Below are 24,089 nucleotides of genomic sequence, written 5' to 3'. Positions count from 1 at the left end.
CTTGGGATCCAGTCCGTAACCCTTAATGACCATCGGTTATCTTCCCTCCTCATTACATGTCCTGCCCATGCCCATTTATTTTTCTTGATTTCAACTAAGATGTCATTAACTCGCGTTTGTTCCCTCACCCAATCTGCTCTTTTCTTATCCCTTAACGTTACACCTATCATTCTTCTTTCCATAGCTCGTTGCGTCATCCTCAATTTGAGTAGAACCCTTTTGAGTAGAACATAGCCAAAACTAAACACATAAAATTTGCTTTGATAACTCGACCTACCTCTGACCAGTATGCAATACGAGGTACTGCTGTTGACTCAGTATCTTCAATCAGGTACTTGGGTGTCCTGCTTACCTCCAATTTAAGCTGGAATGCTTACATTGAACACATCATTACAAAAGCATGCAAAAAACTTGGTTTCCTGATACGGCACTTACGCCTTGTGAACACAGATACCAGACTGCATGCGTACAGTTCTCTTACCAGGCCCTCTTTAGAATGTGCATCCATAATTTGGAACCCCCATCACTCTAATCTCACAAACCTACTTGAATCGGTTCAAAATAAAGCTGCGCGGTTCATCTTCATACTCTCGATATCAAAGTGTGTCCGCCTTAAAGGGATTACTTAATCTTCCTTCACTTGACATGCGCAGGAAATTATCATGGTTGTCCTTCTTCCATAGCCTTTACCACAGCAACATTGCATTCGCTCGAGTCCATATTCTTCTCCCTCCCCACATCTCGACCCGCACAGACCATGTTCATAAAGTAAAACCTATATTTTCTAGGACTAACGCTTATCAAAATTAGCCTCTAGTTTTATCTGTTGCTAAATGAAACTCGCTTCCTTCAAACATTGTCTTGCTTACGGAATTATCATCTCATGCTGCACTGCTAACCTTTTTTGAGTGTGTCAACCTGTCCGAACCCACATTTGCTTGAATATTTACTTAAACAGTGTTTTCATGCGCTTGGCATTGTATAAAATTCATTCCGTCTCATCTGATATGTATCTATGTAGGTTGCTTACCTAAATCATCATTTGATTGTATCCTTAAACTCGTGTTCTGATGGGTACTGATTGTCTACATTGGAATTTAGGTTATGTGTTTTTCACGTTACCAAATATTGTATAAACTTCGTTTATCTTTTCTTTCTTTCTTTATTTTTTTTGTTTGTTTCTGCTCAATGTTTAGATCATTTTTTATGGTTCCTAATGCTCTCATATGTTTGCATTTTACATATTCCACTTACGCTTATCTCTCCAATGCTATACTGCGTGCTTGCAAGAAGTATTCAAGCTATTAAATTGGGGAGGCTTAGGAGTAAGGATCGACGGTGAATATCTCTGCAACCTTTGGGTTTCAGATCCCATTGTCTTGTTCAGCAACACCGGGGACAAGTTACAACAAATGATTGAGGACTTAACAGAGGGAGTGTAAGAGTGGGGTTGAACATTAATGTGCAGAAGACAAAGATAATGATGAATAACCGGGCAAGGGGACAATAGTTCAGGATCGCCATTCAGCCTTTAGAGTCTGTGAAGGAGTACATTTAGCTAGGTCAATTACTTACAGGGGCCCCTGATCATGAGAAGGAAACTTACAGAAGAATAAAAATGGGTTGGAATGCACTCGGCAGACATTGTCAGGTCCTGACTGGAAGCTTACAAATATCATTAAAAAGAAAGGTGTACAATCAATGCATTCTACCGGTGCTGACATATAGGGCAGAAACTAGAAGACTGACACAGAAGCTCGAAAACAATTTAGGGACTGCGCAAAGAGTGATGGAACGAAGAATGTTAGTCATAATGTTAATAGACAAGAACAGAGCGGTGTGGATCAGATAGCAAACAAGGATAGCCGATATTCTAACTGACATTAAGAGAAACAAATGGAGCTGGGCAGGTCATGTAATGCGTAGGTTAGAGGGGTTACAGAATGGGTGCCAAGAGAAAGAAAGCACAGTCAAGGACAGCAGAAGACTGGGTGATGAAATTAAGAGATTCGCAGGCACTAGCTGGAATCGGTTGGTACAGGATTGGAGATAGCAGGGAGAGGCCTTCATCCTGCAGTGCACATCAAATAGGCTGGTGGTGATGATGAAATGCACCAGGAAACCGATCAGGGAACAATGGGTTATTAAGCACACCCCATGAGTTTATGTGGAAACACTTCCAAAGCTATGTCTACTTTGAGCACATATGAAGCAACTACTACCCAAGAAATGGAGTGTGTTCAGTGACTCCAAGGCTGCTCTTCATTGTTTGGTTTCTGCCTTACGCCAAGGACCGCACGAACAATTAGTTCTAGAAATCGGGCTGCTGCTTCACCACTTTGTCGAGCAAGGACACAACATCACGTTACACTGGATTCCAAGCCACTGTGGCATAATGGGCAATGAACATGCCGATGCAGCAGCACAATCTGCACATGAGGAGCGCTTTCAAGACTCCATTCCATTCTCAAGAACAGACACCGCAATAAAAATTTGTGTGCTTGCAAATGAAGCCATCAGAAGCTTATGGAACACGCCGAGCTTGAAGCACACACGTCTACACTGACTGGGCCCATCCCTTCGACTTAGACCCCCATCTGGACTCTCGACTCGAGACAGCAGTACTTTGCCGACTGTGGCTTGGTGTCGCCTACACAAGATCTTTCGCCTTCCGAGTCGGTGTGGATGACAGCACGGCTTGCAGTCACTGTGGCAGTGAGGAGACTATTGAACATGTACTTTGCCACTGTCCTCGATACAGCGCGTACCGGCTGTCACTAGCGACCGCATTGGCATGCCTTGACCACAGGCCACTTTCAGAACAGTCAGTCTTCGAATGCCGACATTAACTGTCATCGTAGCTAAAGTCGGTCAAAGCTTTGTCAACCTTTTTACGTAACAGTGGCCTATTAGAAAGACTATAATGATCCCCTTCCGCCCCTGTCATATTTTTTTTTCTCACCTTTTTATTTTTGTCACGCTCTTCTTTCCGTCTTTACTTCCCCTTTTCCTTCCCCTAGTGCAGGGTAGCAAACCAGAGGTCTTAACTCTGGTTAACCTCCCTGCCTTTCTTTCATTTGCATCTCTCTCTCTCTCTATGAGGCAACTTAATAATACATTTTTTTGGTTTGTCTATCGTGGAGAAAGGCTTAAAAGAAATATAGAACACATTCTTGGGACTGTTGTGAAGGAGGGTATAGTCATTTTTGCGCATTTTATTCATAAAACATTGTTTTTGAGATGACGCCTTGTACCATTTTATGTGATTTTCTTTGTGTTTACCTTGGTTTCTAGCCACAACAATCAAGTAAAAAAGTAACAACTTTTTGGATTCTTAGTAAATGTTTGAACTGTCTACAGGGGCTTGCCTGAAAGGATGAGAGTTCTCTTGGAGAGAATGCAAATGAGCGGTCAAAACATTTTGCAGCTAGCTAAAGGAGAAAAATGGACAAAAAGATTATTTAGTAGTAAATATAGTGTAGTACATCATATTTCATCACGAATTGCATAGTGAGGTGGTCTAAGTAAAAACATAAACTGCAGTGCACTTATTATTAGTCAAAAAGAGAATCAACATTAGTCAAAACACTTTTAGGCAAGAAAACAAATTTTGACCGTGCTGTGCAATGCATTGGCCCTGTGCAGGTTGTGGGTGACACGCTCTACTGGACAGACTGGCAGCTGCGGGCAGTGCTGTCTTGTTCCAAGCTGACAGGTGGCCAGAAGCGCACAGTGCTTGTCGGGGAGCTGGACCCCATGGACATCCAGGCCTACAGCCCTGTGCGCCAGCCCAAGGGTAGGTTGTTGGCGACTGCTGTGCCCTGCGGCAGTGTCACTGAGCCACCACCCTTCTGCAGGTGAGGGCTCCCAGTGCAGCTACAACAACGGTGGCTGCTCGCACCTGTGCCTGGTGTCCTCTGAGGCCCCCTTCTACAGCTGCGCCTGCCCGACGGGGGTGCGACTGCTCAACGACTCGCGCACCTGTGCCAGAGGTGCGCCTTTGCACCTTTGCTTACATGCTTGCTTACGTGGGCAGGGTGCCCGAGTTGGTCACGAAAAAGCTTGCAGGGCAAGAGCAGGCACTTTGTTACCACAGTTGGAAATGCTTTACCCCTTTTCATGGAACACTTGTAATGCATTTGTGGCTTGCTTTCTGCCCCAGCACAATAGGGTGACAGTCCAGATTAGTTCTGAAAAGTGAGCTTCATGATGCTCCGTTATGTTGGAAATTGGTTATCTCGGTAGCTTGGCTTTAAAGGGGGTGTGACGCCGTATCACAATCTGAATTGTGCGAGGTAATCGTTGTGCATTCAAGAACGCATTGCCAAATTTCAGCGCACTTGAGCTAGCACGTAATTTGTAATCAAATTTTTTATATTACACTCAAACGGCATAGCAGTCAGGTAACACTGGCATGCTCACCAGCCGTGACGTTGCAAGCTACATGCTTACTGAGTAAGCATGTATACAGCCGAACCCGACTATATCGAACCCATTTACATAGAATCGGGCTCCATCGAGCCGCTATCCCTACCGTGACCGCGCTGCCTCGGATGAGCCATCGACACCCCCCTGCAAAAAATGATCGTGATGCGCCCACAGCGCTTGCTCAGGCAGCCAATCAGAGGCTCTTGTGCCCTCGTCGTGCAAGATGGCGAAAGTGCGAGTTGTCTTGCTGCTTTTCAGATTCATTATGCTTGCGCCTTGTGGGCCTTCTCCCGCAGTGTTGCCTAGATGAAGAGGCAGAATTCGCCTTTTGCTGTGAAGCTCAAAATCATAAATCGAGTAGAACACGGTGAGAAGTGAGATGCCCTGCAGCGTGCAAGATTCCGAGGAGCACTCTTAGCACGGTCTTGAAAACTAACGGGGAGATTAGGGCAAAAGTGGACAAACTCGCGACCCGGTGTCCGTGGCGGCCGACGCGTACACACGGCCGTGTACAAGTGATTCATCCTGATGAGTGTGACGAAGCTGTTGCCAGTGTTGCAGAACTTTGGAGCTAGCTGTCAGACTTTCAGGAAGACGTTGACGAATCAACGGTCGATGGGTTTGTGAATGCAGATGATGGTGTTGCAACCACGCTAGAGCCCGAAAATGGAGACTACATTGCCGACATCGTACCGAGCACAAGTGAAAGTGGGCACAATGAGGAAAGCAACGACGGTCCTTTGCCGACGTCCTCCGAGGTGATTAGTGCACTCGCACTGGTCCGGTTTTTCTGCGCGAATGTGGAAGGTTGCAGCCTCAGCTGCTCCGACTCCTTAGAAAATGTGAAGAAGTGCGTGCATCACTGGCAGCGAAATTGCCCTAGTAGAAGAAAATGCAGGACTATTACATGTAAAACTAGGCTAGTTTCATCAATAAAGTGGTTTTATAAATGGTGTGTGCTTTTATGACATCCAATTATTTAGCAGGCTTATATCGAATTATGCTCTATATTGAACTCATAGGCATTCTTTTGTGAGTTTGATATAGCCGGGTTTGACTGTATGCATTATTTTACTCGTGGGCCTGCTTTCTTCCTGCAACAATATATACGTCCATAGTGTAATCGAACTTTGCAGGTGAGCGCACTCAAGAAAGCTGTGTGGTTGTTTGCGTGTCAAAAAAGCGAAATGTGTGACAGACTTCCGCTAATTTTCATCTTATCGCCAACCAGAGGCAAATGGTTGTCGCGAGTCTCCCCCCCCCCCAAGGAAATGCATGTGCGGTGGCATCCTTGGTATCCGCACCCCTGTGATGAGAAACAAACAAGTGAGTAACAGGCGGTCGCTCCTTGAGCAATTAGTAACGAGCTAGACATCAGTTTGGCAAGCGCAAGAAGCCCAAACTGCCCGTGGAACAAAACTGAAACTGACCGCAGCCCGCCCGCGCGCACGCACCGATGCACGAGCGGTAGTATGTAGACGCGCCGTAGCAAACAAACCATGCAATGAAAACCAAGGGAGGGAGGCACGAGAAAATAATTTCTTGTATTGCCAAATATTGGCAGCACATGCCAGGAAAGAAAAAGTTAGGAAATTGGCAAAATTTTAAACGCACAGATGGTGCCGTAAATATATGGCATCGGCCCTTTTGGACTTGTTGGCGGGGCTGTATATTTACGTCATTGACCCGGAAATGGTTAATATTTGCCTTTAATGTCCCTTTAAGAAGGATGCGTGGTGCAAGGACACAGGAAAGTGCGAAGCTCGCACTAATTTTATTCCAGGAAGCCACCGGAGTTAAGTACAAATTCAACCCTGTCTAGAGTGTGTATTCAATATACTGGCACACATAACATATGCAAGATCAAAGCTACTGAAAACTCCACGGAAGAAAGTGTGGTATTTACTCTGTTCTAACACGTTTCTACTGTGTAAACTGAATATGGGTTGACCCCTCACCTTTTCAGTGAAAAAGAAATTTAAAAAAATGCCAAAACGCATTTATTTTCACAACCGTGCTGCAGCTTTGGAACAAATTCACTGCAGTGTCACCAGTAGTGAGCGCGCATGAAGCTCTTGCGCAACATCTGCAAGTGTCATCTTTGAGCTCTGTGCACTTCACGAAGTCCACGAAACAGCATTCTATATGGAATGCCAGCCAATGTCACTTTTTTTTTTTTCAGAAATGCCAAATTTGATGGCAACATGGCTGAACAGCCATGTTCTCATTCGCTTTGGATAAGTCTATAACGTTCTTCTTGAAAGACGCTAAACATTGTCTTCATGTGCTACTACTTCTTGATCACCAGACAAAAAACAAATCATGCATGAGTTTGAGCGGAAAAGGTGACGACGAAAAGACGCAGCAGCAACAGCAATAACAAAAAAAAAAACAAGAAAGAGAAGAAAAAGCATGCCAGCAGTCACATTTCTATATGGATACGACTTCCGTGATGCGTCTGCCAACATGCACACCTTAGGTTGCCAGATGTCAGCCCACATTATGCTAAAGATTGCTATATAAGATGAGGAGCAACCTCAGCATGCTTTTATCACGAAGATGTGTCAACTTTTACAGTAAAATCACGATAATTCAAGATTAACTCATTCGAATTGACGGATAATTCAAACTGCTCTGGTGGTCTCGGGACAATCCTACATACTTATATCCTATATCTATATCCTATATATACTGTATACTAAAAGCTCGCCGCTCTCCAAAAATCACTTAAGGGGGACAACACAGGTCTTAGAGACAAAAAAATCATGAAAAAATTGGTTTCTTGTAAGTGGTGTCTTCATAATATACAAACACTGCCGCTTGTTCTGACCAACTTTCCCGCGTCGTGGATCAATATTTTAGCCGCATTATAAATCGATGTAACCGCGGCGAGCTATATTTTGACAGAAAGAAACATAAAAAGGCGCCTTTTTCATGCCACGCCGCTGCTGCTGAACGACCTATGCTGTTGCGGCCATCTTGGTCGCGTCTCAGAGAACTACTTCTCTTCTTCAATTTCCCGCCACATTTTTGTTTGTCCCCCTATTCGCTATTTAGAAATACCGCACTGAAAGAAAGTTCCAGCGTGTGGCCCCATTCGCCCATTCAGTGCAGATGACTAAATAAAGTCCTGCGATTGGCCGAGGCGGCTGGCGTCATCGGCTACGGTGCGCGGACACGCTTGAAAAGCGAACCATGACGCTATTTTGAAAGCCGCTAGCGTAGTGTGTAGTGATGTCAGAATGTCGGGAGTTTGCCACTCGAAACAAGTTTGGCAAGAAAAGAAAGCAAGCACGCAATAACTTCGAAAAGTGCTCCGACCCTGCAAAAAAACACAGCGACGACCACACAAGTGACGGCTGCGACGCGAGATGTAGCGGACCTGGTGAGAGCGAGCTAGGCCTAACGATGTCGCCGGCCAATGCTGATCGCAGGTGCAGCGTTTGGCATGACACAAAGGTGGTGCAGCGAGTGGAATTTCAGAAAGAAGCCAGGGAAAACCTCCAACAACTGGCGGGAACTTTCGCAACAAAGTGGAAATTGGACATGTGTACGAGCCTCAACGACGGTGTGGACGGGCCGGCGGAGATGGGGTCACGCTTTTATGTTATCAGTGCAGAAGCCATAAGCGCTTTGGTCTCGCGTCCACTCAAAATCATGCATGATTTGTTTTTTGTCTGGTGATCAAGAAGTAGTAGCTCATGAAGACAATGTTTAGCGTCTTTCAACAAGAATCGCGGTAAGTGTAGTCTCTGTGGTGGCTGCGTGACTTTTGATTTAGAGGAGCGAGAATACGGCCTTGCCGTCAGACTTCTTGCCATTTGTGAAAACTGTGGTGATGTTTGCGAGTGGAGCTCACTGCGTGTGAAAAACAGCAAAACGGTCAACCCCTTAGTAGTGAACATTCTCGCCGCTCGTGCGATGATTAGCACTGGAAATCGACAAACAGTGATGAGCAACGTTTTTGCTGCAATGAATATCTCACACTGTGGCCTTCATAACAAAACGTGGCAAGGCTATTTCAAGCAGAAGCTGGCGCTGGCGTCGTCGTCTGCTGCCCAAAAGCTGATGGGCGTGTGTGCGCTATCAGTGAAGTTATTGTATAATGACTTGAAACTTGTGAACTCTGGGAATATAGTGGTATCTTACAATGGCTCATAGATGACGCGTGGCCATTCAACGCACATTGGAACGCAGGGAAGGAATTTTGCGTGTGGAGGCTTGACGGAGCAAGTGGAAAAAGGGTCTTTGCTGGCACTGACACTCGACTCATGAAATCGCATGTTCGCGGCAATGAAATATTTTTATTTTAACTATTAATGAACCAATTTGAAAAGTCTTGCGGTAGAACGCTGCCTAGACGACATGTAACGACTCCCAGCACATGACCAAAAGTTGCTATGTGCTTAGAACGACAGAAAGCTGAGCTAGTTGGTAAGGATTCATTATGCAAAAAAGAGGTGAGGCATGGAGACAGGACAGTAGAGAAGTGGACAACACGAACGCCATGTTGAGGGGCCCTCAAAGTGAAGACAGAAGTAGCGACGCTCGAAAAGGCTTATGCGCATGTCTGAGGATTCTGAGCACCGAGTGCTTGGCCATGAAGTCCACATTGCTGATGGTCGGACTGCTTAGCCGCGGCGTCTGAGATGTTCAGTAGCAGGGGATCTGTCATGCTTCTGCGATGTGCATGTCGCGCTCGTTCCCATACTCGTAGAGACAACTGTGGTCGAGACGTCGAGAGCTTGCAAGGTGTGAAGGCCAGATGGCGTCCCTACAGAGCTAGCACTGGCCCAATAGTGAAACATGCTGGACTCATAATATGGCTCCACAACGACCTTCAGTCATTTGCTTTTCGTGCGCTTGCTTCTGTATGGAGGAGACAGCTGAAGCGGAAAATTTCAATACGGAATATTTCACTGTTGAATGAGACCAAGATGGTGGCACTTGGTTAAGCCGTTCCAGAGATATTGGTTTGAAAAACAGTTTTTTGTTATCGTCGTGCAATTTTTGCCACCTTGTCTAATACAACAAATTTTTGTGGTTTTGAGGGAAGATATTTGGAATCTGATCTAAAAAAAGTTCTAGAAATTGAAAGTGGGATTTTCAAAATATTGATTTTCTGGCCATTTCTCACGCTGCAAAAGCCGCGTCACCCCTTAACCCTTTCACTGCCGAGTTCTTTTATTTCTCCTCACTCCCTACCAGCGTAAACAAACTCTCAAAAACCTCGAGCTCACTGGCCACCGCTGTGATGCCATTGCAGATTTCTAAAGTAGGTGGGTTGAAAGCATGCTTCTAAGGCTTGAATTCTCTCTTCTTTTAGCAGAAAGTCGCTGAGCTTCCCCTTGCATAGATTCCTAGGCGGCAGGGGCTCTTCGTCGCTGTCTTCGCTCGACAAGCCGTTTAGCATAGCTGCTTCCTAGTTGTCAATTACATCTGAATTCAAATTCATCAACAGTTCCTGAATTTCTTCGTGTTTCAAAGCGCGGATGCATGTGGCACTATGACTCACCATGGCTGCGCTGCTGAGACCAAGACGAAGCGACACAGATTTAGAAACATGCGTTCCATCTGTGTTCTAAAATTTAACCTACAAGTTGTATGTGTTTATATGACCTCTCGATAGAGGGCACGACATAGCCATGAGTTTTTTTTTTTCTTTAACACAAGTTTTCTCTGAAGTGGCAGGGATGAAGTTAGAAAAGGCAACACAAGTAAACATGGCAGGGTGTTGCGTGTGTGTAACTCGAGATGACTTGGGAGTGCCAGTGTAAGGGTTAACCTGCCTGCCTTTTGTGAACCCTTTCCTCTATAGCTAGTGACCACAGCCGTCTCCACTGCAGGTGCAGAACAGATCCTACTTCTGGCGCGTCGCAAGGATTTGCGGCGCATCTCGCTGGACACACTGGACTACACAGATGTGGTGTTGCCTCTGCGAGGCCTGAAACATGCGATTGCACTGGATTATGACCCTGTGGAAGGCCGTGTATACTGGACAGATGACGAGCTCTGTCTGATCCAGCGGGCATTTCTCAATGGCACGGGCCAGGAGGCTGTTGTTACGCTGGAGGTGCAGCACCCCGACGGCCTGGCTGTGGATGTAGTGGCACGCAACCTGTACTGGACGGACACGGGTACCGACCGAATTGAGGTGGCCCGACTCAACGGCACAGCCCGCAAGGTCCTCATTGCCGAGGGCCTCGCCGAGCCTCGAGCCATTGTGCTGGACCCACCGCAAGGGTGAGTCAGCTGGAACAAACTAAAATACTTGCTATGATTATTTGCTAAATATATGGGCTTAGTTCGCACAAGTGTATCTTTGACATGTTTAAATGCCGACGCCCATAGGTTATGCTGACAAAGAGCTGTAATATACACTTAAGTCCACAACAAATTCAGTCCGTCCCCGCCTAAGTTCACACACACGCGCACCAGTCTTGGGCACCAAAACGCAGGCAGTCACTCAAAACAAGATCCGACAAGGAACACGGCACAAGACTCACTGCACCGCAACAAGGAACACATTTTATACCTGTGTTAATGAAACATGTGAACTGTCTCCTAAATGTCACAGCAAGGCCCCTAGCTGTGGCATTTCGAAGACTGGAATACGCTCTACACTCAAGAAACAAAATCATCGAGCCACGGAGGCCGTTTTCTGTCACGATGAGCACGTGTGCGTACCTCAGAGGAACTTTGGGGGTTGCAACGCATATCAGTCGACTTTGAAGACCCAGTCGTCCCACTACTATTTCCCTCCCCCTGGTTGGACAATTGAATGTGGGTGTCGCTCAAAGCTGGAGAGGGTTGCCCAGGAAGCTCCTCTCGAAGTCCCAACAAGTCCTGGGAGGCAACCGATTCCCCCACGGAATCAGAGACGACTGCTGACTGTGCAGACTCGGAAGTTATACAGTCAGACGAACTACTTAGCTGATGCTTATAACTATGAGAAGACGCTGTCACGACAGACGAGTCATCGGAATGACTATCCAGATTTGAATATGAGTACAAAAAGTCTCCATCACTTGTACACAATGTATACTACCTGCTGGATCCTTCATCACTAGGGTTAACTTAGACACATGCCACGTCGTCCCATCACTGAGTACAAAAATAGATGGTCCTACCTGGGCTTTAACTGTACGAGGTTTACTGTACTTAAAAAATCCTTTCCTGTTAAATCTAATTCTGACGGTGTCTCCCACCTTGACACAAGTTGCCTGAGCACCTCTACGTTTGTCTACATACTGTTTAGCCTGCCACTGTTTCTGCAAGACTCTTTCTTGAACTTGAGGCACAAGACTGTCCTGTTCCCGCAGATCTACACAAAGCCACATGGTTCCATCCTTCTTGTGCACCACCACGAGTGGAGACACCCACTCAGAAGCCTCGACGTGCTCAATGACGTCGCAGTCCTCGAGACGTCGCAATTCATTTGTGCCCTGGTCACGGAGAGTCAGGGGTAGTCGGCGCAACTTTGAAGATACTGGTTTCGCATCTTGCTGCCGATGAATTCGGTGCACAAAGTTGTTGACGAGACCCAACTCGTCACTGAAGTGGTGATCAAAACCCGGAGGCACACCTGTGGGGCTCTGTACTGGAGGAAGCGAAGGTAGACGACATGTCAGCGACGTCCCGTCGATCTTTATGCCCAAGCGTTGGATGGCGTCTAAACGCAGCAGTGATGTTCCTGTAGTCGTTACGTGGAACGTGACGGAGCATGACCTTTGGAAAAACTGGACAGTGGCTTGAAACAGGCCTTGAATGTCGATGCGTTGCTTGGAGAAATTTCTCAAGTCCACTGTTGTTTGTGACAGCCTGTGCTGTCGACCAAAGTGATTTCTAAAATCTTCGGCCGTCATGAATGACACAGACGCTCCCATATCCACCAGCAGTCGCATGGAGACGCCGTTAACTACTACCAGAACTTCCAAATCTTTTTTGTTTCAAAAGCGCTTACCGTCAAGACAGACGCAGACGGCTGCCCTGCGGAAGTTGACGAAGACAGCATCTCTGCGGAAGAGACGTGTTGCACCGCTGTTTGGGTCTTTCGACATACCGAAGCGAAATGGCCCAACGTGTGGCAGGCGTTGCATCGCCGATTTCTTGCTGGACAATTCCTGTAAGACACGATATGGTTCCTGCTGCCACACCGATCGCATGCACCACGGTTGCCGGAGGAGCCATGTGCGAAATGTCGACCATCTTGGCGGCTTCTCGGAAGAAATTGGCCCTCTTGGCGGCTTCTTGGAAGAAGTCGGCCCTCTTGGCGGCTTCCCGGAAGAAGTCTGTCATCTTGGTCCGTCGACGGAATGCCAAGTTGAGATGCCTCGATTCTTCGTACATTTTCGGAGCCGAACGCGCGGTTCGCTCAATGCAAGGCTTCTAAAGAGCGTCCAATTTCTTCTGCCTTGTCCAGGGACAGGGTTTCGCCATGAGCTAATAACTTTTCGCGAACGCTGACGTTCGCTACCCCATGTATTATTTGGTCTCGGACGCGCTCATTGTAGGTTGTGCCGAAGTTGCACTGTACTGCCTTCTCCTTCAGCGCGGTCACGAATTCCAGGAATCCTTCTCCCTCGAACTGCCTTCGACTGGTGAACTCGTGCCTCTCCGCCAGAACATCTGTTGACACGGCGAACAGCCGGTCAAGCCGCTGCAAAAGTTTCTGGAACTCTGACGCTGGGGGGACCGCATCACTTGACGCTGACGCTGCACCGGTTAACTGCCTTGCTGCTTCCTGCTCCTCCTCTGCAAAGTACTTTCGTTGTCCCTCACGCCCCAGAGCGCTGACGAGCGCGGACGCTCATCGCGCGTCCGTCCAGTCGCCACCGCCGGCCGCTTCGAGATGGGCCTGAAAAATTTTTTTCCATCGATACCATGGAATTAATGGTGGCCCGGGCAATTCAAGAAAAACGGGAAGGTTCGCCGAAAAGGAAGCCATGCCCGGTAGCGTGCAGGAGACAGTGCAGAAAACAAGCCGGAGCTCGCAGCAGGAATGGGGCAAGGAAGGACAAGGGGGGCGAGAAGGCCTAGGCTCGGAAGCCTCGCGACGCCAAGTGCGTCGGCAGCGTTTGCATGCCGTGCAGACACAGGAAGGGTCGCTTCACTTACAAAGCTCGTTGGTTTCCCAGGGCTTCGGTCGGAACCGCAGCGGGAATCCCATCCTCATCGCCATAAGATGCTGTGTCGGCAGCAGCAGGCAAGCGGGGGCCCGCGCCCAGCGAACGCGCAGCGAGCGCCGACGCAGAAAGGGAGACGCGGCGCTAACTGCTCCTGATGAAAACCGGACTAGGACTGAGCCGGCTAGCAGCCGTTTATGACCAAAAAAGACTCCACTCGCCAGATGGCACCTCCTGATTGCTCCAGGCTCGTCACATGACAGAAGGGGGGTGCGCCATCTAGCTGGACTACTACAAAACATAAATGTATGATAACACGGAGATCTGGCAGGGGGAGACACTATACCACAGTAGGCAAAAAAAAAAAGGCAGCTGTATGTTTGTCAGCCCCAACACATTATTGTGCGCACTTCCATTATCTAGAACAATTAGCACTTTGCACAGTTTTGCACAATAACGGCGGTCCAGTTCACACTGCCCAGGCCTGAGATATTGCTGAGGCCATCCACGCCTTTCGATTCGAGCGATAGTCTACGGGAAGTTTCTTTATGCTTTTGAAGCATCTTGGCTTTTCTGCTTTGCCAATTATCAAAAGCGGTAGCCGCTCCGTGCCAGTCATGTTGGCAGCCAGCAAAACTGTTATTGCTTGCTTCGTTTACCGCCAACACAAGAGTCCCCCTTAAATGTGACGTTTTTTTTTCAGCAAAGCTTTGTAGAGGAGGGCCGTCTCATCTGCGTTAAAAATGTCGCAGGCATCATAATCGGCTAGGTGTGCGGGTAATCCGGCCCTCCAATCTTCGACAACGCCTTCATTCACAGCTCCTTTCTTGCCACACGCTTTTGTTGAATCGGTCGATCCAGCCATCCGATGCCTTGAAGTCTTCGATGCTGAGCTTCAGCATGTACTTTTCGGCCTGCACAGAGATAAGGGGACCACTCAAAGGCAGCTGTGCGTCGTGCGAATCGGCAATCCATCTTAACAACGCTTCTTCAAGTTTCGGGTGCTCAGCCATTCGCAGTCTCTTCCTGTTGTCAACGAACTTGTTGCTGTCGAACGCCTGAAGAATCTGCGCTTCATTTTTCCCATACGCACTGAGCGTGCTTCTCTTCACGTTGAATTTATTCATTATGACCTGCCGAGGCACCCTTGCCTTCACGGCTTTCAATATTTCTGCTTTCGCTGCGAAATCCTTTGCCTCATACTTTGCCCACTACGGTGGGGCACGAGAGCACATGGTAGCGGGGCTTGCACGGCGCGGCAACGAAGCGACGGATACACGCACGATGTCAAGAAAAAACGAAGTATCAATGGAAAAAAGAAAAGTGCAAACAAAATTTAACACACGCAAAAAAAAAAGTTCCGCCGTCCTCGCACATGCACCTGACGCAAGCTGATAAGCATGATAAAAACGATAATGAAAAAAAAAACTGCACAAGCAAAAGACAATGTCGTAAATGGCGGACAGCAATACAAAGAAATAAAACATGTACATATAGATTAGGGTTGCTACGATAGACCACTCACTACTGTGCCGATGACTATAGCGATGCCGAGGTAGTGCCAAGCACCAAAAGCGACTGCAAAGCCAGAAGTGCGTCATTGCCACCATGATTTTTGAGACGTAGGTTTGTCTATTATGTAGCAATGAAATAAACATGGCGGCCTTGACGTATTTTCGGCCTTTCGGCACTCCCAGCACATGCAAGCATGCCCTTTGAGATCGGCGCACGCTAATCGGAGACACCATCACTAGCGGTGCGATTTGAAAACCCCCTGGTACCACCCGATCCTATATGCCTCACGTACCTCTGAGCTGCGCAAACAGTCCAAACTAACCGAACTACGACCAAATATGTCCGAATTAACGGGAGTTCCGGGCCATAGGGTTATGTACATATTTGACGGGACCACATGGCGTGTCCGAATTAACGGGGGCCAAATTAACTAGCTTTTACTGTATTGCCCTTTACTGCAGTATATGCTCACTGGTGCGCACAACTTTAACCATGCAAAGAAGACTAAGGCTCCGTGGCCTACTGAACCACTACACAGTCGCATATGGAATTAATACTAAAACAACAAAAGGTTCTCAGGCATGTGCAACATAGGACTTTCTTGCGAGACAGGCTTTACGATAGCATCCTTCTGTTCCAATGGGACGGTCTTTTGCTTTCCACTCATATTGGTGATGAAATCAGTGAACAGCGACGCAGTCAAAGAGAGCATGCTGCAATGCGAACCGTTGTGTCCGTGTAGCGCGTGGCACAGAACACGGTGTGCAGACTACACAGCTAGGGTTGTATTCCAGGGAGACCTCCGTAACTTTTGGCGATACATAGTTTCACCTTCGCAAGATTTCACGAACCTATCAAAGTATCTAGCCGACAGAGCTTTGAACAGCACCAGAGACACTGTCGACGGTATATGAGGATGCGTTCGGCCTATGAAAGCCAAGCTATCCAATTCGCCACCCTCTCACAAACCCACTGAGTGAGTGCGCTAGCTTCCTTTGGCCGGCCTGCGGCCTCCAAGATTGCACTGATGCAATTTCGGAGGTCATGCCTTGCTGCGCAAGCCAGTGCGGCAAGCCGCATTGAGAGAGAGAAGTGGAGGAACTGGTTTTTAGCAAGCCGCACAGAAGCATCATTATTGAGATGTGGCACAGCACAGCTAGGCGTGGCGGCCTGCAAGATTGCTACCTCAGCAGGCATGCCTGCGCACCTAGCTTCACTAGCTATGTGCCGCGACGTGAGAGATGTGCAATTAAGATAAAAAGCACTGCTTGTTCGCGGCCACTGTACGCATAGCTACTTTACGCGGGAATGTTGAAGTGCTGCACCAAATGAGTGCCGAACCTGGCAGAAAGGGATATGCTCGGTGCACAACGGTCAGTATTTTTGGTTTAAGAGACAAATCTAGTTCATTATGTCTATGGGGATATGAAGGGGAATTTGCTTTGTTAAATCATGTTCGTTATAACGAGGTTTAAGGGGGGACGCGGCCCTTGAAAACCGAAAAATAGCAAAAAAGTCGATTTTTGAAAAATCATATTTTTGGTTTGTATGTCTCATAAACTACCTGTTCTGTAATTATCAGCACCTAATTCAACCGTAAAGTACCAAAAATAACGCTACTTTTGAGCCCACCGCGGCCCAAAAAACGCGCAAATGCCGAAATGAAGTCAAACTTCGCGGGCGCGCCATTCCCGGCCCATGCGGCCTGCCCGCGCCATCTTGGTGTCGTTTTGACCGTGGATTCTTTGTCTCTATTTTGCCGCCTTGCAAAATGGCATCGTCGGCGCGGTTGAGACGCTATTGGCGTTTTCCCGCGATGTGATGCGGAGCGCTGATTGGCCGGAGCAGCGCATTCAAATCTCGCGGGCTAAAGCACGCCTGCCATAGGCTGCTGCGCGGGCAGCGGCTGCTGCTCAAATCTCGCGGGCTAAAGCGCGCCTGCCATTGGCTGCTGCGCGGGCGGCGGCGGCTGCTCCCTTTGATGCCGCGCTCGCGTCGTTGTTGCCCCTTGCTCTGTCCGCCTCAACATGAGCTTGCGCGCTGTTCATCGCCTTGCGCTATCTTTTAGATTATTTGTTCAGCTTTTCTTTTTTCGCTAGTTCTTCGCAGCACGCGATGCCGGCAAAGCCCAAGACAGTGCAGATGTTCGGTGCACGGGAGCGCGATATGCGTCTTGTACGAGCATCGAACTTCCGATCTGTGTGTGTGTGTGTGTAGTGATTTTTAGAAGAAAGGAAGAGAGAAGTGCAGTGCCGTAACTGTCTCTCAAAGGAGGACACCTCAACAGCACTGCACAGGGTAAGGGGAGTGGGGAGAAATGGATCAGGAAGAGAAAAAAAGAAAGCGGCAAAAAAAAAAAAAAAAAGAAAGGACAAGGTTGAAGAAGGAGCGATGCGGGGCTTATAGCCGCGCTCTCAGCTGCGTTTCGCAGCAAAAGTCAAGGAGGGCAGCAAGCACTCTTTTGACGATAGAGGCGTGCGCTGCGGGAAACAGAAGGGCTCCCTCCGTGTCGCAAGGCAGACCCACGCGACGATACGAGGCACAAAGCGCAGTACGTTCAACATCAAAGGATGGGCAATGCAACAGGAGGTGCTCGAGAGTCTCTTCTTCGCCGCATTCCACACATGCGGGGCTGCCAGTTCCGTGCAGTCTGCTATCGGGCGGCCGTGCTGTAGCAGCCGACGCGCAACCGCAGGAGAAAGGAGCGGTCCCAGCGGGAGAGGCCGGCGCGGGGGAGGAGGCGAGGGGGAGTCCCCGCAGAACTTCCGATCTCCCGCAGCGAGTGCCGACTGCTTAGACGCTTTTCAGCGGCGGAACTGTGCTTTCGGCTGTCGCCAGTCGAAAATCCGACACACTGAGTGTGCCTGGAGCCGCAAGAGCTAATTAGAAGCTCCGCAGGAGCTTTCTAATAAAAAAACACATGTGTTCAACTTTAAAGCCTGTTTTCTCGGAATGGATTTTTTCGCTAGTAGTGGTGCTGGGGAAGGCGATGTCTCAAGAACCGCTCTTCAGATTTGTATGCCGTTTTTTTTTATTCTGTTCCTGAATGACTTTGCCAGGGGGTAACAGGCTTCTTTTTTTGAAAGCTGGTGCAGTTAATTTATAATAAGCAATTAATTTTTGATGGATGTGGTCATTACTGGCTTCATCAAATTCAAAGTTGTCTTAAAAATTTTTGGAGGGGAAATTAAAGAAAAGGGCTCTTTAGCCCCCTGGGATATCTATCAAGGGATCATCACAGTGAATTTCAGCTTCCTACGATGTCCTGGCATTTCTCCAGGCTCTTCCTCAGGCATATACATGAATCACCTAGTTAGACCTCAATAACTCTGGAACTAATAAACATATCTTCATGAAACTTTGCAGTTCCTCATAGTTCAGTGGTGTGAATGTACCCTGAAAGTTTCATCTGGATATCTTAAAAAATAAGAAAGTTCGATCTCCAGGGTAGCCTCCCCCCTTAAGTGCGTGCCTTGTGTGCGACTGGTGCGCGTGTGTGTGAACGTGGGGGGAAACGAACTGAATTTGTCCTTGGACTTAAGTGCGCGTCTTGTGTGCGAGTTTCACTGTATGCTTACTTTGTTTCCAGGGGGGGATGATGTGGTATAGTGTCTCCCCCTGCCAGATCTCCGTGTTATCATACATTTATGTTTTGTAGTAGTCCAGCTAGATGGCGCACCCCCATTCTGTCATGTGACGAGCTTGGACCAATCAGGAGGTGCCATCTGGCGAGTGGAGTCGTTTTTGGTATTAAACGGCCGCTAGCCGGCTCAGTCTTAGTCCGGTTTTCATCAGGAGCAGTTAGCGCCGCGTCTCCCTCTTTGCGTCGGCGCTCGCCGCGCGTTCGCTGGGCGCGGGCCCCCGCTTGCCTGCCGCTGCCGACATAACACCTACCACAACGGCTTCCCTGCAGCCTCTGGATTAGGGAATTATTCAGTAGGTGTAAGGTCGATACAGAAGACAAGTGCTTGAGCGCATGTTGCCCTGTATGGAGGCAAAGAAAAAATATGCAACTCTGCTCAGTGCAGTGCACATGGCAGCGCATGTGTTGAACATGTTGCCCGCAGTAATCGTGAACTGCTTCCGACAACAATACCTGTGTGCAAAGGAGGGGCATATGCATCGGCCCTTGCGTTGTGCCTGTGCTTTGTGTGATATTTTTAGCCTAATTGGACTGCCAGTTGCAACTTGAACTTGTAGAAAGGCATGTTTTAGAAGTGTACAGATACGTTGATGACTTTCTTGTTTGTTTAAGTTTACCGAATGACCAAATGCTCCCATCAGCTGCGAATAATGTGTTAGATCTTTTTAATAGTACTTCATGTTCTTTGGCTTTTACCCTTGAACTTCCTGCCAATGGTGTTTTGCAGTTTTTAGACATCGCTTTGTATTTTACATGAGAAGACCATGTTTGTTGGGAGTATTTACCACGCTTCAAGAAAAGCCTTCTACCTTATGACACCTCACACACTAAGCTCGTCAAACGAGGGACTGCCTTGTTGTGCCTGAATTCGGCTTTGAGAAAGTCCTGTTTGCACAAGGTCAAGCAGAGCTTCAGTTTGCAGGTGTCACATCTGGAAAGCTTGGCTTTTCCTTCGTCTTTTGGTGGTCGTGGGTGGTTCGCTTTTAAAGAAGCTCAAAAATGGCAGCCGCCGCAATCACACAGGAAAAGTAGAAACCAAAAAAGGTTACATACATGCAGTTTCGCACAACCCGAAGAAAGTAGGACGCAAACATGAGGTGGACACAGTTTTCACAGCCCCCTGTAAGCTCGCAAGGTTGTGCTCTCTAATACACAATCGGAGCAAAAAGAAAAGTCCAAAAATTGCATGTGAGAAGAGGCATGTAAACCCCTTGGTGACTTGCGCCACTGATGTCGTTTACCAGATTCCGCTCCGCTGTGGTAAAGTTTACATTGGCCAAACGGGTCGGTCTATAAACGATGTATACACTGTGTATAACGGTGTATAAACGGTGTATAAACGCCGAGTGCCTCAGGGAGGCACTCGGCGTCTTAAAAGGCTGTTGCAGGTGGTATGCACCTACCTGCACACATCAAAGATTGCGGTTGCAGTCCGCTATCTAGAAATGCATCCATTTTAAACAAGGGACTTTTTCTGCATGCTCCTCGCGTCATGTACTGATGCAAAAATAAACATCATTGTCATTGTCATTGTCAAGTCTAATGACATACTGGCGAGAGAAATTATTGAGGCTGGCCAGATATACGCATTATCTGCCACGTGTGTCAGTGTCCCGTCAGTTGCCTTGACAGATAAAGAAATTAGATATCTTCTTGGGCTTTAGTTTTGCATGTATTATGCTTAAGCTTTGTATCAGCCTTTTGACTGCGCATGTGCTGCCATTCGCTCCCTGGAGAGACTTTAATTAAACTCCAGTTGTGAGTGAGCGTCTATCCTGTCCACTCCATTTCTTCCTTCCTGTATTTCCGCTCAATGACACTACATAAGCACATTGAGCGTCGACTCATCGAGCCCGCGTCTAGGCATTTCGCACGTTGGCACCTCGGACTGCACGAATAGGCGTATCGAGTGTCGACTCCTCGAGCCTGCATCAAAGCATTTTACTCGTCGGCATCTTGGACTGCACGACTAAGTACATCGAGTGTCGACTCTTTGTATCTGTGACTACGAATTTCGTGCGTCGGCACCTCGGGCCCACAACCAAGCATATTGCGCGTTCACTCTTCTCATATTGTCACGATAGCTTGCAGCAATATCTATCATACCACCCCTTCATAAAGAGAACCTCATCATGAGCTCTGCTCACTAGGCCCCTTGGGCTGGCACAGACACCTGGCTGCAGAAGTGACCGAGGCATCATACAGAAGTATAATTCTGGAAAGCACCTAGCAGCTGCATGTCTGTCACTCGCTTTCTGATCCTAAGTTCCACAGCCATTGTCAGGTGAAGATGACTTGGAAGGCTGCTGACACTCAGAGCCTTCATTCAGTAACATGGCCAATTTGACCGAAAGAAAAAAAAAAAATGCTTCACTGATCGCACTGCAGACTGCTGTCAATCAGACAGCCTGCAGGTACAACACTGGAACTATATTCATGCCCACACAGAGGTTTGAAACTCAGGCACCATGCTCTTTTTAGAGCAGCAGTAAAGAATGCCATACAAAAGGGGAGTGGGGGGGGTGGGGGGGGACAAAGGCACACCAGACCAGTATGTACAAGAAGCCCTACATCACAAAACACCCCGGGTGATTCCCCTAGAGGTCAACACTGGTTCAAATTTTTGATTGCATTGAATATTTCATATTTTATGCACATATCACTCGGTAGCACGAAAGGGAATGTGGCTTCTTTGCGAAATGAATATTTTAGGAGGAAAAAATTGCGACATTCTTCAGTGAGGAGGAGCCCATTTCATGCACAAGGCATTCTCGCAAATTCACAACAATGTGAAATACAATATATTGCAGCTATAGAGAATACATTTCTGTCTGTCAAATGTAGACATAAAGAAGGGTCAGCTAGCACTGGTTGAGGCTTCATTGCAAAACAGAAGTGTTTTAGAATAACAGCTTAGTTTGCTACAATTTTCAAATGTTACTATAGTTATGTTTTTTTTATCAACTAAACCAATCGATGTAGCCTTTTGAAATTTGGTGGACTGTGAGACCTTAACCTGTTCAACAATAGTGCTGAATGTTGTTGCTGTATCACAAATTATCATTTTTACAATTCACCACAAATCTGAAGTTTTGACGAAAACAAACACTATTTAAAAATCTAAATAATAAAAACAACCGTAAATTTTTCCCAAAATCTCGTAAACAGCTGTTCACAGGCACTTGAAGATGAATATTAAAAAAAACAAGTTGCATTATCTTGTTTGTAATGGCAATATAGGTGGTAGAGAGGAGAGCTTTGCCAGAATGCAGCAAGGTGCTAAGAAAAAGGCACATTGGGGCAAAAAGGACCTGAACAAAACTGTGACTTGCCTAAACTTGACCATGATTGCAACAGAAAGGCAGTTTTAGTAGTTTTAGGCAGCTACCAGCTGGAAATATCTGCCAGCTAACCCTGCCCTAACCAACTCCATCGCCACTTCCACCACCACATCTGAGAGAGAGACAGAAGGGGAGGAAAGACACGGTGGTTAGGTTAGGTGGTAAGTACCAGCTGGCTACCCTGTGCTGGGGAAAGGGTTAATGGAAATAAAAGGCAATAGAAGAAAAAAAAAACTGAGAAAAATTCATACACTAACGTGATGCCATGCGCCATAGGCGCTGACTACGGCAAGGGGGGGGGGGGGCGCTCCTGAGCAATGCTTGAGCTGCCCCTGGGCAATGCTCAAGCCCCCTCCTTCCACACACACACACGCACACACACACACACACACACACACATACACACGCGCGCGCGCGCGCGCGCGCGCGCGCGCGCACGCACGCACGCACGCACGCACGCACGCACGCACGCACGCACGCACGCACACACACACACACACACACACACACACACACACACACCTAAACTGCCATTACTAGAGCTTTGTCACACACATCATTTGATATTTATATTGACTTTCCTCGACCTTCTCACTTGAAATTTTACTTGGGCTAATAGCTTACTGCATCATTGTTGGCGCGGACGTGCATGGCTTTTAATTAATACTTTTGCTTTATTTCTGTAAATCCTGACAATAGAATGACACACACATTAAAAGCACTAGCGACGGCTGCCTCATCCGTATTTTCTACTCACATATATGCCTCCTGCATTCATTGTGGCGATAGAGGCACATTAGATCACATACTTTGGAATTGTCTAGAGGACTCGCCTCCTCCGGAATCGGGTCAGCTCCTTACTTTCAAGCAGTGAGAGGTCATGCTCATGCTCAACTCCCACCCAGCAGTACAACTCAGGGTCGTCGAGTGGGCCAAAGAGGTTGCCGAGAGCCAGGGGCTCCTGGCCACCTAGTGCGACCAACAACCCACCATCTTCCAACCTTCTGCATGTTGTCACAGTTGGTAATGTTGGAAGAAGAGGATGCTGATGGTGGCTTTGGAGACGACGAAGAAGAGTTTAGTGTTATCGCTGCTCTACGCTTGCTGGCTCAGCCATTAAAAATCATTTGTGAATAGACGCACACGTCTTCCTTCCCGTAACATCATTGGTGGACGTGCTGGGTAATCACTTGCGCAAGATGAAGCTCTGCAGCAGACGTAATCTGGCTGCCATGTCATCCGAAGGAGAGAATTCAACCACGGACCCGTCGTCGCCGCTGCCGGTCATCCTGGCCCAGCCTCGCGACCCTGGCATGTTTTCTGGGATTGACAACGTTGACGTCGATGACTCGTTGCAGAAATACGAACGGGCAGCGCACACAACAGGTGGGATAACACGCTTATGCTGACTAATATAATATTCTACCTCAAGAAAACCGCACGGGTCTTGTTGTGTACCGCTGGCCGCTGTTGTGATTCTGGCCGCTGAGTTCAGCGGATGACGTATCTTCGTCAGTCAACCCTAGTGTTGAAGAGCACCATCTTATGGCCCCAAGAATGTATATATTCCAGTGGTTATTAAGTTCCCCTGTTCTGTGTTTGTTTCGTGACGGCAATAAGAGGTTATTGCCGATACGCCTTGTCGCGATGTGCCTCGCGAATGACCCATGCAGCAACATAACACTGGCGATGAGGGTGGGACTGAATGAGACCGCCACAATGGGAAGCTAGCTCCTGTCCGTACTCGTTCACAATGACGCCCACTACAACGGAGGGGCTCGAGCCTTTCGACATCACTCACCCTGAAGAGTGGGAGGACTATGCAGAACGGTTCCAGTTCTTCCTCGAGGCACAGGACGTTACGGGCGCCAGCAAGTAGAGATCGACATTCCTCAGCCGCTGCAGTCCCGCCACTTTTCAATTAGCCAGGGCGCTCGTGGCACCGGCCCAGCTGAAGGATACACTTTTCAAAACAATCCTCGCCGTTCTGCGTGACCGCCTAGCGCCGAAACCACTTGAGCTTGCCAGACGATATGA

At 47.8% G+C, this 24,089-nt stretch overlaps 1 protein-coding gene across 5 annotated transcripts in view; it reads left to right on the top strand.

Annotated features, from left to right (window-relative positions):
- arr (low-density lipoprotein receptor-related protein 6) overlaps window positions 1–24,089 on the top strand; it is a 466,849-nt gene that overhangs the window by 151,651 nt on the left and 291,109 nt on the right. For all 5 annotated transcript variants that reach the window (XM_075691044.1, XM_075691043.1, XM_075691042.1 and 2 more), the window contains 3 exons: window positions 3,646–3,796; window positions 3,858–3,992; window positions 10,275–10,671. In XM_075691044.1, coding sequence (XP_075547159.1) covers window positions 3,646–3,796; window positions 3,858–3,992; window positions 10,275–10,671 — 683 coding nt within the window. The remainder of the gene's footprint in view (window positions 1–3,645; window positions 3,797–3,857; window positions 3,993–10,274; window positions 10,672–24,089) is intronic.

The sequence above is a fragment of the Dermacentor variabilis genome, chromosome 4 (genome assembly GCF_050947875.1).
Source record: "Dermacentor variabilis isolate Ectoservices chromosome 4, ASM5094787v1, whole genome shotgun sequence".
NCBI lineage: Eukaryota > Metazoa > Arthropoda > Arachnida > Ixodida > Ixodidae > Dermacentor > Dermacentor variabilis.
The sequence above is the reverse complement of the archived record's forward strand: the minus strand, read 5'-3'. Positions and strand labels throughout refer to the sequence as shown.